Source organism: Polyodon spathula, chromosome 13 (assembly GCF_017654505.1).
Source record: "Polyodon spathula isolate WHYD16114869_AA chromosome 13, ASM1765450v1, whole genome shotgun sequence".
Lineage (NCBI taxonomy): Eukaryota > Metazoa > Chordata > Actinopteri > Acipenseriformes > Polyodontidae > Polyodon > Polyodon spathula.
In genome coordinates this window covers 8,877,159-8,893,351 of record NC_054546.1, presented here as the reverse complement: position 1 = coordinate 8,893,351, position 16,193 = coordinate 8,877,159, and the positions used below count along the sequence as shown (strand labels likewise).

The 16,193-nt window shown below is 37.7% G+C and overlaps 1 protein-coding gene across 1 annotated transcript in view; it reads right to left on the bottom strand.

The window, feature by feature from the left end:
* Window positions 1-13,143, bottom strand: part of LOC121325144 (zinc finger matrin-type protein 4-like) — a 37,699-nt gene extending 24,556 nt beyond the window's left edge. Inside the window, exons 1-3 of the mRNA XM_041267455.1 lie at window positions 12,839-13,143; window positions 5,330-5,434; window positions 4,130-4,222 (exon numbers count right to left, since the gene is read on the bottom strand). Of these exons, the coding sequence (XP_041123389.1) occupies window positions 4,130-4,222; window positions 5,330-5,434 (198 nt within the window). The 5' untranslated portion in view covers window positions 12,839-13,143. The remainder of the gene's footprint in view (window positions 1-4,129; window positions 4,223-5,329; window positions 5,435-12,838) is intronic.
* Between the last annotated feature and the right edge of the window lie 3,050 nt (window positions 13,144-16,193).

The following is a 16,193-nucleotide window of genomic DNA, read 5'->3' as shown; positions in this document are numbered from 1 at the left end:
ATGTTTTTGGTTTCTTATTAATCACTCGATCATTCATCCCTGACCATGACATGCTTGAGTGACTATGACTGAAGCATATGCACTTAATCACCTAATTAGTGAGACAGTTGATTGGACACTGGATATGGAGTGATTTCAGCTATTGAATTGCAAGCTTGAATAAAAGCAATAAAGAAAATCACAGAAAAAAACAATATGCCACGCCTGTCAAGAGAGCAGTGCCTTTGTGCAATCGGCATGTTGGAGGCTGGACTAGGGCAGGGTATTGTGGCTCATCGTCTTGGGTGCTCACAGCCAGCAATTTCAAACCTGGCGAGACGGTATAACCAGACACATTCTGTCAATGACAGGCCACAAACTGGGAGACCAAGAGTCACAACACCTGCCCAAGATCGACAAATCATTTTGCAGCATCTTCATGATGTCAAGCACAATAAAAAGTTACTGCACCTGCTCTAAAACAGGGTTTATCATTTTTCGATCACACCTAGTGAATTTTATCCAAATATAAGTGATACGTTTCTTTTGATGCTCAAATATAAAAGTTAAGTTAAGTATAAGTTTCTTTTGACGCTCAAATATAAGTGATACGTTTCTTTTGATGCTCAGTATATGTCCTGTAGATAGTACACTGTTAGTAAGACTTTTAATGGAAATCTCTCCTGTCAATATGTCTAGTTGCAATGGCCCTGGTGACAGAAATGTGAGTGGAAGTTGTGACATTAAATAGTCTAAATAATCAATAGTCTGGTGGCAGAACACATCTACCAGAGTGGAAAGAAAGCCTGAGCAACAAATCATAGACAAATGATAAGGCACTTGCAAGAACATTGTTATGCTATTTATCTGAAAATGTATTTCTATTTAAGACCCTTTGTCATTTTTACTCATTCCAAGAGAAATGTAAAATAAGATCTAAATAACTACCGGAGGAATGTGTTTTGTGACCCCACTGATGATCTAGCTGGCTACACCACTAATTTGTCTCGGAGGAATTAAACACAATGTACAACACTACAAAACAAAGGACTGATGTTGGTATATAGAATGCTTTATTTTTTTCTCTTTATGAAGTACTGTTACAATAGGTGAAAATATACCTTATATTGAATATTAAGTTGGCCATTTTTGCATCTGATTTACATTAATGAATATTAAATACCCAAATATTTTTCCAGACATTATCTGCCAGCAAGAAAAAAAAAAAAAAAAAAAAAAAAACATTTAAAAAATACATATACAAAACAGCTTCTTGAAGTTTGATCAGTTTTATTTTGTCTGTCCCTGCCCCTCTCCAGTTTGAATTAATCGTATTTTTATTTTGTTCTTCTGTTCAAAATGTTGTCTGATGATTATGTCAATCTAAAAATAAAAGTGTTTGCTGCTGAGAAGGTAAAACTTTTTTTTTTCTTTATCTGGTATAAATATAAAATGTGTGAATGCTTTCGGGAGGATTCTCAAGCTGACAAAGTTTCGAGTCTGTTCTTGGCCCTGGGATTCAAACCCTGAAGCTTCATAGACAATTGCCTGCAGTAACATCTGTGTAGACACTGACAGAGAGCTGGCAGACCAACACGGTCACATGGTGAACAGGGCCAATATTAATGTATTGTTTGTTACAGAACTGCAACACTGAATGCTGGCATATGCAAAAGATTTATCCTCCACCAATCCAGAACAGCTCACTACAACAGGTTACACTGCAGCACCCCTGGAGAACTCAAACCTGCCACCAAAACCACTAGTAGAAGATTTTAGGAACCATCAGGACCAATGAGCTTGCAACTGACATTTTTGTGTTCCTTATCTCTCCTTTCCTGCTTTCTCCCCAACCCATCATTTTCACAAAAACAACTTGTGTTCTCACTTAAATCAGACTGTTTGAATAACCTAATTGCATTGAAAAAATAATTTAGTACTGTGATAGGCAAAGGGTCACTCAGAGAAAGTAGCTGTGGGTTGCACTGCTGGGGCGTGCATTTATTAAACAAATAAAATCAAAACACAGCTCTCAGAGCCAAAATAAAAAGGTTAAACAAAACTGAACAAACACACACTCTGAACCAAAAATCCCAAGTCTCACACTATCCCAGTGAGTTTATATATACAGGCACATTTGTCTCCATCCACACACTTCCAAAACCTTGCCTTGCAATGGAGCTTCTAGCTCCCTTTTTATGCTCAATTAGCACCAGCGATCTAATTTGGGAACAGCCACATTCTCACATGTATTTGTGAGGGATAGGAATTAACCCCATCCCTGCCAACCACCACCACCACCACCACCAGCATACAAACAAAACATTATTTACAAGCAGGGCTTTGCCCTGCCACAAGTATACTACCTATAGCTGCCAAAAGTCCAACTCTCAAGTTACATTGAAATGGTATAGTTAGTTGGGAAGCATGGCAAATAACAATAGAGAATCATACAGAAAACACAACAGGATATCTGTAAGAAATTAAAAATATCTGTAAGAAATGAAATATGCTATTATTCTTCTTTTCAGAGATGGACAAAAGTACTTTTTAGAACCGTTAAAATCAAATAACAGAACCACCGGCCATGCTATAACACCACTGCAAACAAAATGTAAACTACCAGCTGTAATTTTGCCACCTCGCTTCCAGCAGCCTTATCTGTGCATCCCAGCGCGACCACGATAGAATTATTTATAGCCATCGAAAACTACCAACTAATAAGCTTCTAATGACAGAAACAACTTCTCCTCAACAACTTCCTCTTATCGCTGGTTTAATTTTTCATGAGGCCATTAATCGCCTTCTCAGAGATTCCTTTGCTGTTAGACCCAGTGTAATAGTAACAGCCAGGCGGGAAGACAGGCAGGCAAGTGAGTTGGGTCACTGCACTGGCCTGGGATCCTGAAACTTCATGAACGAGATGGGGAAGGAAAATTAATAATGAAAAAGGAGGCTAAATACTTGACATATTTACTGGATATTGTGCTTACCGATTCCTCTGATCTTATTAAAGTAGGTAGGTTCATATACTGTACCTTTGGGTTGTTGAATTCCATTTTATGTCTTAAATAAATGAGCATTCAAATGTTTAAAACGAAGCTGGTCATATTCAAAGTTTGTTATTTTACTATGTTGAGTAAATCTGTTAATAAAAATTCTGGAACGAAAAAGCAAATTCCACTTTAGTAGTACAAAATGAACAAAAGAGAATATAAATTTAGATAGAGATACAAAATTAAATGAATTTATAGGATTGAGTAAATACATTCAAAATTAACTTAAATTACCCTTTTCGTCTATGTTGGCAAACATATTTTTAGCAAAATGCTAAATGTTTCACACCTGAATAACTCTAAACAAACGACTAACACCTGTCATATAAGAGGCATGAATGGGATACAAATTGATCATCTTTTGGGATCAGCAAATCTGGGGCTCATTGAGGTGCACGGAATAATATAATATTCAGACAGCAGCGCAGTGGAGGACCCAGATTGCAGAGTAGTGGGGTGTCACTGGGCTGAGGGTGCTGCTTGATTTCTGAGCCTTGCTGGCTCTGTCTGCAGGAGTGAGATAGGGGGCTCAATCTGAGCACGAAACAAGTTTCTGAATCATTTAAGTGGAATCTCCTTACAGAACCAGAGACAGGTCGCATAAACAAGTCCCCCTGGGAATCATGCTGGGGAATGACATCTCAGAGCAGCCTGTCAGTTCTCTGCCAGGCTCTGGAGCTGACCTGTGATGAATATAAAGGCTGCCAGCCTGGGAAGACGACTGATTGGATTTCAAAGAGAATGAAAGAAACTGAAATAGAGCAAGATAACACTCACACAGAGAATTCTTTAAAAAAAAGGATTGATAGATGTCCCTAAATAACTTCTCCTTTCAGGAGGTATTAGTTATCCAATTTGAACCTACTCATCTACATGATTGAAACTGGAATGACATTTGGATATTTTGTCTTTATATCATTTGGTGTAGACTGGTAGAAATAAGTATGGTGACCATACTCACTGCCTGCTGAACAAAGAGGTATAAGAAATGCAATATCTAAATATTGTTGAGCCCCTACACTTAGCAGAATGAATCACACAGAGACAATCATACAGAGACAAGGACAGAGACTGCGTAAAGGCTACGTGCTTACCGGGTTGTCAGGGCGCAGTTTCTTGGAGGGAGGTCCTCCATCCTCTGGGTGCAGCATGTAGAAGAGTCGAACCTTGTTGGCATGTTTCTTACTCTGAGAGGATCAGAGGACAGGAAGAGTCAGAGAACTGGGGCTGCAGCAGGGAGAAATGCTGGGAAAGTGTAGTGAACTTGTACAAGCCACAGCAGTGTAGACAATAGACCCAACAGCAGTTTAACTGCTCTCATTTCAATTGAAGAGCAATAACATACTAGAACTTACATTTCTGGTCACTTTAGGAAGACACTGAGACACAGTAGTGTCATTTTAGTCATTGTGAACTTAACTGTTGCAATAGCTTTGACCTACTGTATTTCAACCAATTTACTGAACGTTCAGTGCAGGAAACTGCAACCGTTTGGATACTCAGTGCTACTGCTGAAACATTATGAATTGAAAAGCTAATAGAGAATATAAATATCTACCAAGCATTGTGTTCTGTATTTCTTAAATAACCTTCTTGTGCCTGTAATGAGTGTGCAGGGAGGGGGGTTGGGGTTGTGGGAACAGAAACAGTAGGAGAGACACATTGGACAAAAGGGGCAAGTTCAAGGACATTTCTATTGGTTATTAAAAGACAGAAGGAGCCTTTGATGGACGACTCAAAGCACATGCTATTTTTCTACCTGTCATTTGTGCTGAATGTTTTTGAAAAAGTGACAGCTGCGCGCTAGGGGAGAGGTGGAGGGGGGGTAAGCTGCAGGGTTTATGGAAACACCATAACACCTGTATGGAGTGCTACTGGTATGTCCCTTTTGATGGGGGTACTTGCAATTTCTCCAGCATCATCTAATACATTATGTGGGCATAGTAGTAGTACTACAGTGTTTATTTGTTCTTTAAAAAATTGATAAAAAGATATAGAAATACATATAAAAAAATGAAAAGGTATTTTTTTGCATGAGCACAAAAGGTTTAGATAGATAGATAGATAGATAGATAGATAGATAGATAGATAGATAGATAGATAGATAGATAGATAGATAGATAGATAGATAGATAGATAGATATTCAGTATGTCAGCTGTAACATGTTTTGTACATTCCTGGTGAGTGTAGAGTAATGAGTTTGATTGCATCCTTCTGGGACTGTCTGCTAACATGTTGTGCCGATAGCTGTGTGCTCCACATGAATGGGGTTGTCCCGGTCACACAGACTCACCTCGTAGTGTGCGACCCTCTGGGACTCGGAGATCAACTGTGCATTGCAGATGTTGCAGTAACTGTTTGTAAAGATGCCACCATTTCCGACCCCAGCAGACTTCATCTGTGTAAATAATGTAGAACTAAAAGGCTAGAATAAAATGTTTCCAAAGAAACATAACAGAATTTACAATTAAATTAAATTTGCACCATGTTTTATGTGAAAGGAAAATCAGTCTGATTCATAACTAGTAACTAGCCACTTAGACACATTTTTCAGCCCATCTGAAGTAGTTTTTTCACTAGTCTCATAAAATTATATTACTTTAACAAAAAAAAAAAAAAAAAAAAAAAAAAAAATTTTTTTTTTTTTTTTTTTTTTTTTTTTTTTTTTTTTTTTTTTTTTTTTTTTTTTTTTTTTTTTTTTTTTTTTTTTTCTTTTTTTTTTTTTTTTTTTGTAGTGGAAACTGCATTTTGGTGTAAGCACCTTGATGAAGATGACCTGAATGTACTTTTGTTGGAAAAAAATGTGATTGTTGTTAAGGGCATTTTGAGAGAAATAAAACAATAGCAAGAGTTTAAAACTAGCAAGAAACAACATAATTACATGAAGGAGTACAGTAGGGTCTCGCTCATGCTAACACTACTGTACTCCTTTCTGCCTTTGCAGTTGCTTCATTTCAGGGCTCAAAAATATATATGATGTTTCAGTTTTTGTTAGCTTTTTAAAATGTGTTTGCATACTTCTTTTATGAATTCATAATCTGGGGTATTTTTCAAGAGGTTCTGATTGAGCAGATTAAAGAATGCATGTTTTTTACATTGGTGGTAATAGATAGTTTGTGTTCATTGCAGTGCTTATTATTTTCCCTGCAATGTCAAAAGATCTTTTAAGGTGTGTGGCAAGTTAACTGCAGTGAAAGCATGCACAAAAAAGCACTTTATAACATTCTAGCCGATTAGTTTTAGAAGTGTGTAGTAATTCATGAAACATTTCTTTGTAGCACAGCATTTTGTGTGTGTGTGTGGGTTGGATGGAGGGTTCCCTGAAAGCCCCTACTCCACGTCCAGATGAACCCCCTCCTAACCACACTCCTCTGTGAAATCCCTCTATTTATTATTTAGTTGTAGAATGTTTTAACATCTTGCCTACAGCGTCATTGCATGCCACAGAGGCAGAGCATTAAAAATACATCTGAACGCGGTGAGGACAGAACATTGGAAATGACAGCTTCGGAGCTCTGCTCCTATGGAGACACAGCATGGGGGAGATAGGGACAATCTCAAACCTGTTACAGAAAAGCTGAAGGGTGAATTTGAACGTTATTCAAATATTAACAAGCTCTCTAGTCCCAATTCTTCTGTGTGAGGTGACAGGGTAATGATACAAGGTTTGCTGATAGTAAAAGATGTATTGGTTTATACCTTTGAGTTAGCTGGTACCAAAGCCAATGACAACAATCAAGTGCTCTAAACAACAAGCTTCTAACTTCTGTACAGAACCTTTACCATTCAAACTCAAACACACTAACTTCAGCTCTGTGACCCACAGACCGAACCTTTGGGCTTCCCAAACTGCAGCCCATCGCTCTAACAGAGATGCAGACAGTAGTGTTCTAAACACCGATATACTGGTGATTCTTCTTAGTGCTAAAAAGAATAAAGAAGAAGAAAAGTCAATCAAATTAGTGCCCTCCCTTAAAATACACCATAATGTTTTGAGAAAAATAACAGCTGATTTTAATCAGCTCCTTCGAGGTAATTACAGAAAAATCTGATCGGGTTCATACAATGTGGACAATGTGGGGAAACTATAAAAAAGGCTAACAAGATGCTCGGATATATTGTGAAAAGTGTTGAATTTAAATCAAGGGAAGTAATGTTAAAACTGTACAATGCACTAGTAAGACCTCATCTTGAATATTGTGTTCAGTTCTGGTCACCTCGCTATAAAAAAGATATTGCTGCTCTAGAAAGAGTGCAAAGAAGAGCGACCAGAATTATTCCGGGCTTAAAAGGCATGTCATATGCAGACAGGCTAAAAGAATTGAATCTGTTCAGTCTTCTACAAAGAAGACTATGTGGCGACCTAATTCAAGCATTCAAAATTCTAAAAGGTATTGACAATGTCGACCCAAGGGACTTTTTCGACCTGAAAAAAGAAACAAGGACCAGGGGTCACAAATGGAGATTAGACAAAGGGGCATTCAGAACAGAAAATAGGAGGCACTTTTTTACACAGAGAATCGTGAGGATCTGGAATCAACTCCCCAATAATGTTGTTGAAGCTGACACCCTGGGATCCTTCAAGAAGCTGCTTGATGAGATTCTGGGATCAATAAGCTGCTAACAACCAAACGAGCAAAATGGGCCGAGTGGCCTCCTCTCTTTTGTAAACTTTCTTATGTTCTTATGTTCTTATACATTTCAAACAGTGTATTTCCCCTAGTAATCTTTTTTTTTTTTTTTTTTCACTTTCCAAAGCAGCACAGTGAGTGTGCCGGGATGATGGCGAGCCTGGTGAGTGGGAGGACACAGCTTCATTCAGGACCCCGAGCTCTCCCTGAAATTGGGAAAGAGACACCCTCTTCTGATTTACTGGAACACATTCCAATATGAAAAGAAAATAGATCATGAAGAGGACTTATGCAACGCCTCATTAAAAAATAAAAAAATAGGACGTTACAAAGAACCAAACAGGCTCAACACCCAACTGTAACATTAAATTACTTTGGAATATTAAAAAGTTCATTAAGAAAGCCATATTAAAGGAATGCATTAACTACAGCAGGATGACATTTAGGATAATTACAGAGTACATTATATATACATGATATATATATTCTTCCATTAAGTGTTCTACAGTTATGGATCTCTCAGCAACTTTACAAAAAGGGAGTAATTTTTTTTCTTGAAATGCATAGAGAATTAAAAAAAAAAACAAAGTCTTGTCCAACCTGCTCACTTGTTTTGCTGCCTTCAACAGAAGAGGTGGGGGTGCTGGATATAAAAGCTTAGGCACGTAATAGTTTTTTTTTTAAACTCTGCACGCAGGGTATAACCATGATGTAGCTGAAAGACGAGAGCATGAATTATACATTCATGGAAAACTTTAGAGGGGAAGTCCCTGAAGTCAGTTAAAGTGTTCTGTTTTTTTTTTCATTCTCAGTCGGGAATGTCTAAAGTTTCTGACAGTGTTTTGTTCATGGGATATTATTAGTATTAGTATTTATTAGTATTAATATTAGTAGTTGTAGTAGTAGCAGCGGCAGTATTGAATAAAGAGAGGTTTCTTTATTCCACATCAGTGATGTTCATTGATTCCTGACGCCATTCATGTTAAAGTTGAATATGATCCTTTGATTGGGGGGCTGACCAATGCCAGAGAGTTCAAAAGACTTTCATTGAGGTACAATGATAGGACACTCAGAGATAGCATGATGTGCAGCTAAATACCACAGCATCCTTGAGACAGATCCCCTGGTCTTGAATAGGTGGGTGCTAGTAAGAAAAACCATGTGAATTGTTATTTGGAATACCGAACAACTTGTACGTGAGAGAATCACTGATACAAGGGTCACATCAGTTTACTAATAAGAATACGATTTTTAAATCCTTTGGTTACTAATTTACAGCATATTTGTAGTTTTAGTTCTTTTGTTAATAAAAGTGATTAATCTGACCACCCAGGGTTCTCGTCATGGGAAGGTTTCAGGAATGGGAATGGAACTATCTGTATCTTCCTCAGTCGCTCACTATCCTCACCCACCTCTACTCATACCCCTCTTGCTTTACCTCTCTATCTTCAATCTCCTGTACCCCCACCCCCTCCCCCTCTCTTGATCCCAGTGCAGCTTACATATTGTATAAAGATGGTAGTGTTTCAAGTGCAGGACTGTTTAATGGATCATAGTAGCCTTATGCGTATAATTTTTTTTTTCTTCCCTGTAGGGGCCCCATTATCACAGTCCAAATATTCCACATAAATACAGCTTTCAAACAAGACAGGAACTCTCTGACAGATTTATTTTACGTAATGACGGGATTTTGATTAATCTGCCTGTTTCTCTAGTAGCAATTGGTGCTGAGCTGCTTAACCATTCTCAAAGGGTTTCAATTACCGCCTCTGTCCTCATAGCAGTGTATCGGGTGATTATCCCTAATTGGTTCTCAAAGAGCTCTTCTGCTCAAACTTCTCCTTCCACATCATACATTTACTCATAGGTATCTTAGTCCTGATCTCAGCTCTACAGTGACTCCTATTGGGCAGATGTGCTGGTTCAGCTGTGGCTTCTCCTTTCAATTATCACAACTATAGTGTGAATAGTGCAAATGCCTGCAGACAGTCCATGCCCTCTGGATAGACAGAGGGTTTCAGACTCAATTCCTCACCTTTCAAAGATTAGAAATTCATAGGTTTAAACAGAGGCACAGTTCAATAATGTATGCATTTAAGATGTCAAATTTAATTGTTTCCAGCTGTGTGGATCCAGATTTTGAAAAAAAAAAATCCTATATTTTATGCATTGTGTTTTAGGGCTATAACTAAGTTGCAATTAATGTTTAATGTTTCAATGATTACTTCAAAGATTGTGTTAATACTTTAAACTGTACCTCTCTCTATCCTAGCCAGGGAGGAACAAGCCTCATAGCCCTCTACTCTCTGATGACCAGGTGGACAAAACAATCCACTGCATAACAATGAGCAATAGTTTTCTAAACATTTTTTATTATTATTTTTTATTACTGACTTAAATTAAACTATTTGGTCTGCACCCAAACAAGCGTAATCATTTATAGAATTGATTCTTATATATTGCAAATGTGTTCAAATGGGATATTCCATAAATAGCACTTGTATAACTCAATTTCCAGTATAGGTTGGGGTGGGAGCACATTCAATTAGAATGTATGTTAAGGCCAAGGCTGTAGATCATGTTTAAAATGATGGGAATCATCATTACGTTCCTCTTACAGACTAAAGCCTTTAATAGGCTAGGCTTTTAACTGCAACTCACCCAAGCTGTGAAACATGCACCCTGACTGTGTTCAGGTCCAAGACTTCTCTTTTTAGACAAGCCTTTTCTACCTTACTATTCAGTTTTAGCTCTGCTGTTTCAGTGTCACTATTAGCTATATGATTGTACAGCACTTTATGATGTCATACATTAATTTGCAGCTGTCTCTTCAGTTGGTATAATATAGCCTAATTAAGATGACAATGGCTATCTGGTATTGTACACATCTATTTATCAGATAGTTTCATAATTTGTATTATCAGTGTCAGATATGGCAAATCAGACTATTTTGTTGAGTTCAGTCGTGACGGATACTATTTCTATTTTAAAGCACTTCAATGGGTGACATAACGATAATTTAATTAAAAACAAAAACGAATTAAATAATGGGGGTATAACTGGATGAACTGGAACTAATTATGGATCTATGTATGGCTTTAATTGATAACAAAATTGGTCCAGTAAAATATGTATCAACAATCAGTTATACCCGAGAGAAACCAGTCATTGCAGCGTTTAATGTATTTATTTTCCATGGGTTTTATGACCACTTTTTTTTTTATTTAAAGTTGTCATATTTCAACTTACATGTATCAGTGCAACAATAATGTATTGATACAGCAACTATATAACATGTACCCTACGGCCAGATTGTTAAAAGTCCAGATCGTTATCAGTACATTCATTTTCGAAAGGAAAAGCATCAATTCTAAAACTAATAAGAAACAACATCATACTTCGTGTTTTGGTTTGGTATCTTTATTGGGTACATCTTTCCTTTCAGAAAAAATTCTGCTGATGACAACTTGTTTGTAAAATATAACATTTATATTTCAAAAGAATTGTAAAACATCAATTACGCTGTTCTCTTTCCTGTACCATAATCATGTTCTTTGATGGTTTTAGAACTGATTTTATTTAGAATGATCCCCGCTACCTCTGACTCACACGCTTCTGACAACTCTTTCTTCCACAAATAGGACAAAAGATCGTCATTACATTATATATATATATATATATATATATATATATATATATATATATATATATATATATATATATATATATACATACACACACACACACACACACACACACAATATAATTATTTACTGTCTGATAGTCCAGGTAGTGCTTTCAAAAGACTCTTAAAACACAGGCTTAACGGGCATTCCTTTGGGCAGTGGCACTGGAACAATTTTTAAAGTGGGGGTGCTGAAAACCATTGAACAAAACTGTAACCCCTGCATATGATAGAAGCCATGCAAAGCCAGGGGGTGCTACCGCACCCCCAGCACCCCTAGTTCCAGCGCCCTTGCCTTTAAGAGGATTTTCTCCTGATATTTTTTTTTGTTTTGCGTGCTATAATTTTTTTTTTTTTTTTTTTAAACAAATACCGTTCAAGCACAGCTGGGTGTTAAGTCCTAACAAATAGTTTGTTCTGTTTTACCACTACTCTGAAAATGTAAATTGCACTGGGAGGATGTAGAAATGAAGGCAAACTTGATTGGTAGTTTTATTTAGCATGTGCTGTGTGAGAAGGTTAATATCCAAGAACAATCCCAGTTTGTAGACTGCAAACACACTGGGAGAAGTTAGTCATTCAAAAGACAATGTACAGTATTTTGTAAATGTACATGCAGCACCACAAGCTTGAACTGTACTAGGCACCAAAGAAGATACTGTAAACATCGGGGGCTATTACAGCTTTGAAGTTTTCAATAAATATTTCATGTTTTTTATTTTTTTATTATTATTTATTTTTTAATATGCAGCTTAAAGATTTTACAAGGGGGTTACATATTTCACCTTATAAACACACATCGGTGATCGGTAATATATGACTACATTAATCGCGATTTGAAGTTTTAAAAAAGCGAAGACACTTGATTAAACATTAGGAGTGCCTAATCAAACTAACAAAGTACTGAAAACGAAATAACGCTGGTATTTCCACAATCAAGTAGATTTTTAACACACACACACACACACACACACACACACACATAAGATCGTGCCGGTTTACAACAATATAGACCTGATTCACAATTAAGTTTGTTTGGTTTCTCCAAGTTAGCAACACAAATGCTAATGGCATGCTTCAACGGATAACACTCCTCTTTGAAACACCCAACAACAAAGTTCAACTACAAAAACAGTTCAACCCTTAGGACATTGATTGCGGAATAATAAATAGATTCTCTGTTCAGTGTTCTACTACAATACATTGCATCTGTGCGCATCTCTTTCTTGATATTTGGTGGATGAAGAAACTGCTCGTCTCCAGTCACGTACATGTACATTTACTTTTCATTGGAAAATAAACATAACGGAAATTACATGTTTTTCAGTTTGTTTTTTTTTTTTGGGGGGGGGGGGGGGGGGGGGGGGCAAGATCATTAAAAATTTTTATAACAAGAAAGAAAAAAAATGACTAGGAACAGACCTTGAACCTTGACCGTAAAAGCGCCTCTATTCTGGTATCTTGCGATCGCATCCCTTCAACTTACCTCGGCACTTCAGTATTGTGAAACCAAAAAGTTGTTGATTTTCCCACTGTTATTGTTGAAGGAGTTTGTTTATCTTTTGTCCTCCCCACATGTGCGTACTGTACGACGTGCCGAATGCAGCTGTTCGGTATACCGCTTTATAGAATAGCTTTCCCTTTCTTGTCGCAGAGTCACAAATCCAGGTCGGTAAAAGCTCTCAGGCTCCCCCAACACTTGAGGAAGGCAAGCGGGGAGAGAAGGGCTGCTTCACAGCGCCTCCAGCTCCTCTCATCTCTTTCAGACAGCAGCAGCGATTTCACTGCCTATTTTCCCCCCACAACACAGAGAGTCATAATGAGGGAGAGAAAGAGAGACGTCAAGGGCACACCGCGTGTACATGGCATTAAACCAAACACACGCACAGGCGCACCCCACCCACCCTTGCCCTTGCACTATTAAATAAGCAACATAATACACTACAACATAATTGCAAAATACACGACACACACACACACACACACACAGGCTACAACTACCAGACTCTCTTAGGGACGGCTTAACTTACTATTGCACCTTCGGAGGTGTACATATACTGTACTGTCATGTAGAGAACCAATGTAAGGGGTTTCTAACGCACTCTGCACATCAATAAATCAACGAACAGGAGCGCATGCATATGCATAATTCCCAAACCAAATGTACTATTGTTATTTATTGCAAACTTGTATTTTTTGTTTTTGTTTTATAAAGTAACGTATTTGACTACACCATCAATGCAATAATACAAAATAGACGTGGAGATACTGGATTTTAGAGCAGAAATTAAAATCAGTGTGGCTTTCATTTTTACTGCCACTCACAGGAGCAGCCTGCTAATGAAAACTTCATTGCAAGCACTCTCATTAGAGTAGTGAGAAATAAAAATAATTTAGATGGTCAATACTGAGTGAACTATAGCTTCACAAAAGAGCATTGGTTCTGGACCTGTACATTACAGAATCCACTTTAAAGTAAAAACAAACAAACAAACAAACAAACAAACAAAAAAAACATATGCATTCATTACAACAACCACAGATATTATATTTCTGTATTAAAAACTGACAATAACATTTTTCCTAGATAAAGACCTCATTTGTACCTCCTTTGTTGCTGCCTCTGAGATATAGAGATGGAAGCTTGAGTCTGTACAGTTCACACTGCATTTGGGGCACATATAAAATCTGGACAGGGAATTATACTTAGGTAACAATGAATATGCTTGTGGCGAGGCAAACACTGCATTAAAAATATACAGTAAAAAGATTACTTTACAAGTAAAAGCAGGGATCTTTCCAAAAAGTCAGTGCCACTTGAGAGCTATACGTGTAGTGTTGCCCTGTTGCCCAGGAGCAGTTATCTCTGCAGTGCCAAGGCTGTTCAGGTTGAGGGCAGTCTGCAGGCTCCTGAATCCTTCTCAATTGAATTGGATGGCAGTGATCAAGTGCAGATGCCGTCAACGCTAGCTCAGTACCTTGAGGTCAAACAGGACTTCATTAACACAGCCTGCCTGTCGCAGTTCTACCACTCCTGTCAAGGAACACAACTCATTAGGTAGCTTGCAAACACTGAAAATAAAACCTCTCCTATTTCTGTTGCCCTCAAAGCACGGGGGCATATTAAGCAGAATCGCTGACTGTCCAGAATGTATAGATCACATTTAGAAATTGAGTTTCGTTTTCAGCAGTGTATTAGGTTTTCAAGTCCAGTTTAATCACCATCTCTGGGACTCGTGTCATGCTTGGATGTACAGTTCATATAGGCAAGCCCTGCTCTACTATAATGCAGCTGAGTTTTCTTTTCGTGTTTCAGTGGCTTCTGGGATTGTATGACCTGGTCCTCTATTTAGGACTCATATAAAAGCCCATTTTACAAGCAATAAATCAAAACCCTGCTCTGTTTGTGCTGCACCTGATGTGGAGACAGACAGACAGACAGACAGCTAGGCTTGAGTTCTAACAATTGTCAATCCTTTCCCTCCCCATCCCATTACAGTGCCTTCCAAGTGGTGGGGCATACCTACTCTATTAGAAGAGTCTATAGTGTAGAGACTACAGTCACGGTAGCATATCACATCCAGCAGGGCTCAGGTGATGATAACAATGTGACAGTACAGCTGCATCATTGGAGTTAGAGAGCACTACCCATTGGCTATCAGTGGCAACCCTCTGAATTTTCAGCAATTCATGTTCATGAAATATTGCATGAATGTCATTTTGCTTGGCTTATGTTTTGACAGCATATACCTGTACAGCTAATATGGCTATTTTGAGAAAATACATTTGTGTAGTTTCTATGTGTGTGTTGTAAGAGGGTGTTGGCCAATAACAGTAGCGCTGTACCTGTCTGTTGGAGTTGCTGTTGTAAATTGGCACCAGGCACACTGGGATGTGCTGCCCCCTGGTGGAATTTTTTTTTTGTTATTATTATTGTTTTATTTAATTAAAATAATTGTGTTCAGCCGTGCAGTTGAAACATTCCAGGTGACATTGGTGATACTCTAAATCAGATAAAATCTTGTTCATAACTAAAAACACATACATTTAAAAATCTAAAAGTTATATACTTGCCCTGCCATTCGTCTGACATCGAAGCATAGCAAAGTGTAGTAAGCATGGCAAAATATAGACATTGTAAATAAATATGGTACATTTGCATTGTAAAGGTACCAAGGTAAAGCAACGTAAATTCCTAGTCATGGTCTGTGTAAAGCTGGCTTCAGAGTTCAATCACCTGGTTCATCTTGATCATTAATCGTTTATAGTTTTATAAACAGTCACAAGTATCATTTCACATTGCAGTGTATCATGGAACACCAAATATTTTGAGAATTCGACAAAAAGTTAGAAAGGTGACCATAACGTTCTGAAGATCTGATAATGTAGAACTTCATACAACATTCAAAGTACTTCATCACATTGTTTGGGTTTTACTGACCTCTAGTGGACAGCTGTGGTTGTTGTAAACATACCAGCAATAAACCTGAGTTTAAAGTAAACAACGAGCGCCTCCAGTAATGTCTCCGTGACAGAAAAAATATAAAACTATACCGCTTTTTACCGATAAAGATTGTGAATGTATACACACATGCAAACTGTTATAAGACTGATTTACAGTTTTCTATTATATTCCGCAATTAGAGATTTAACCGGGGTTTCAGGCGTAACATATTCTGTCACAGATTTATTTTTCCCCTTATCGATTACTCGTAGACACGGCTGGTGCGTTATTTATTCTTGAATTAATAAACTCTCATGTTGTATCGATGCACTCTTCCCTCGATTCCTGTCCCTGCTTGCTGCTGTCTCGATGTTCTCTGCGATCACTACTAGCAGCT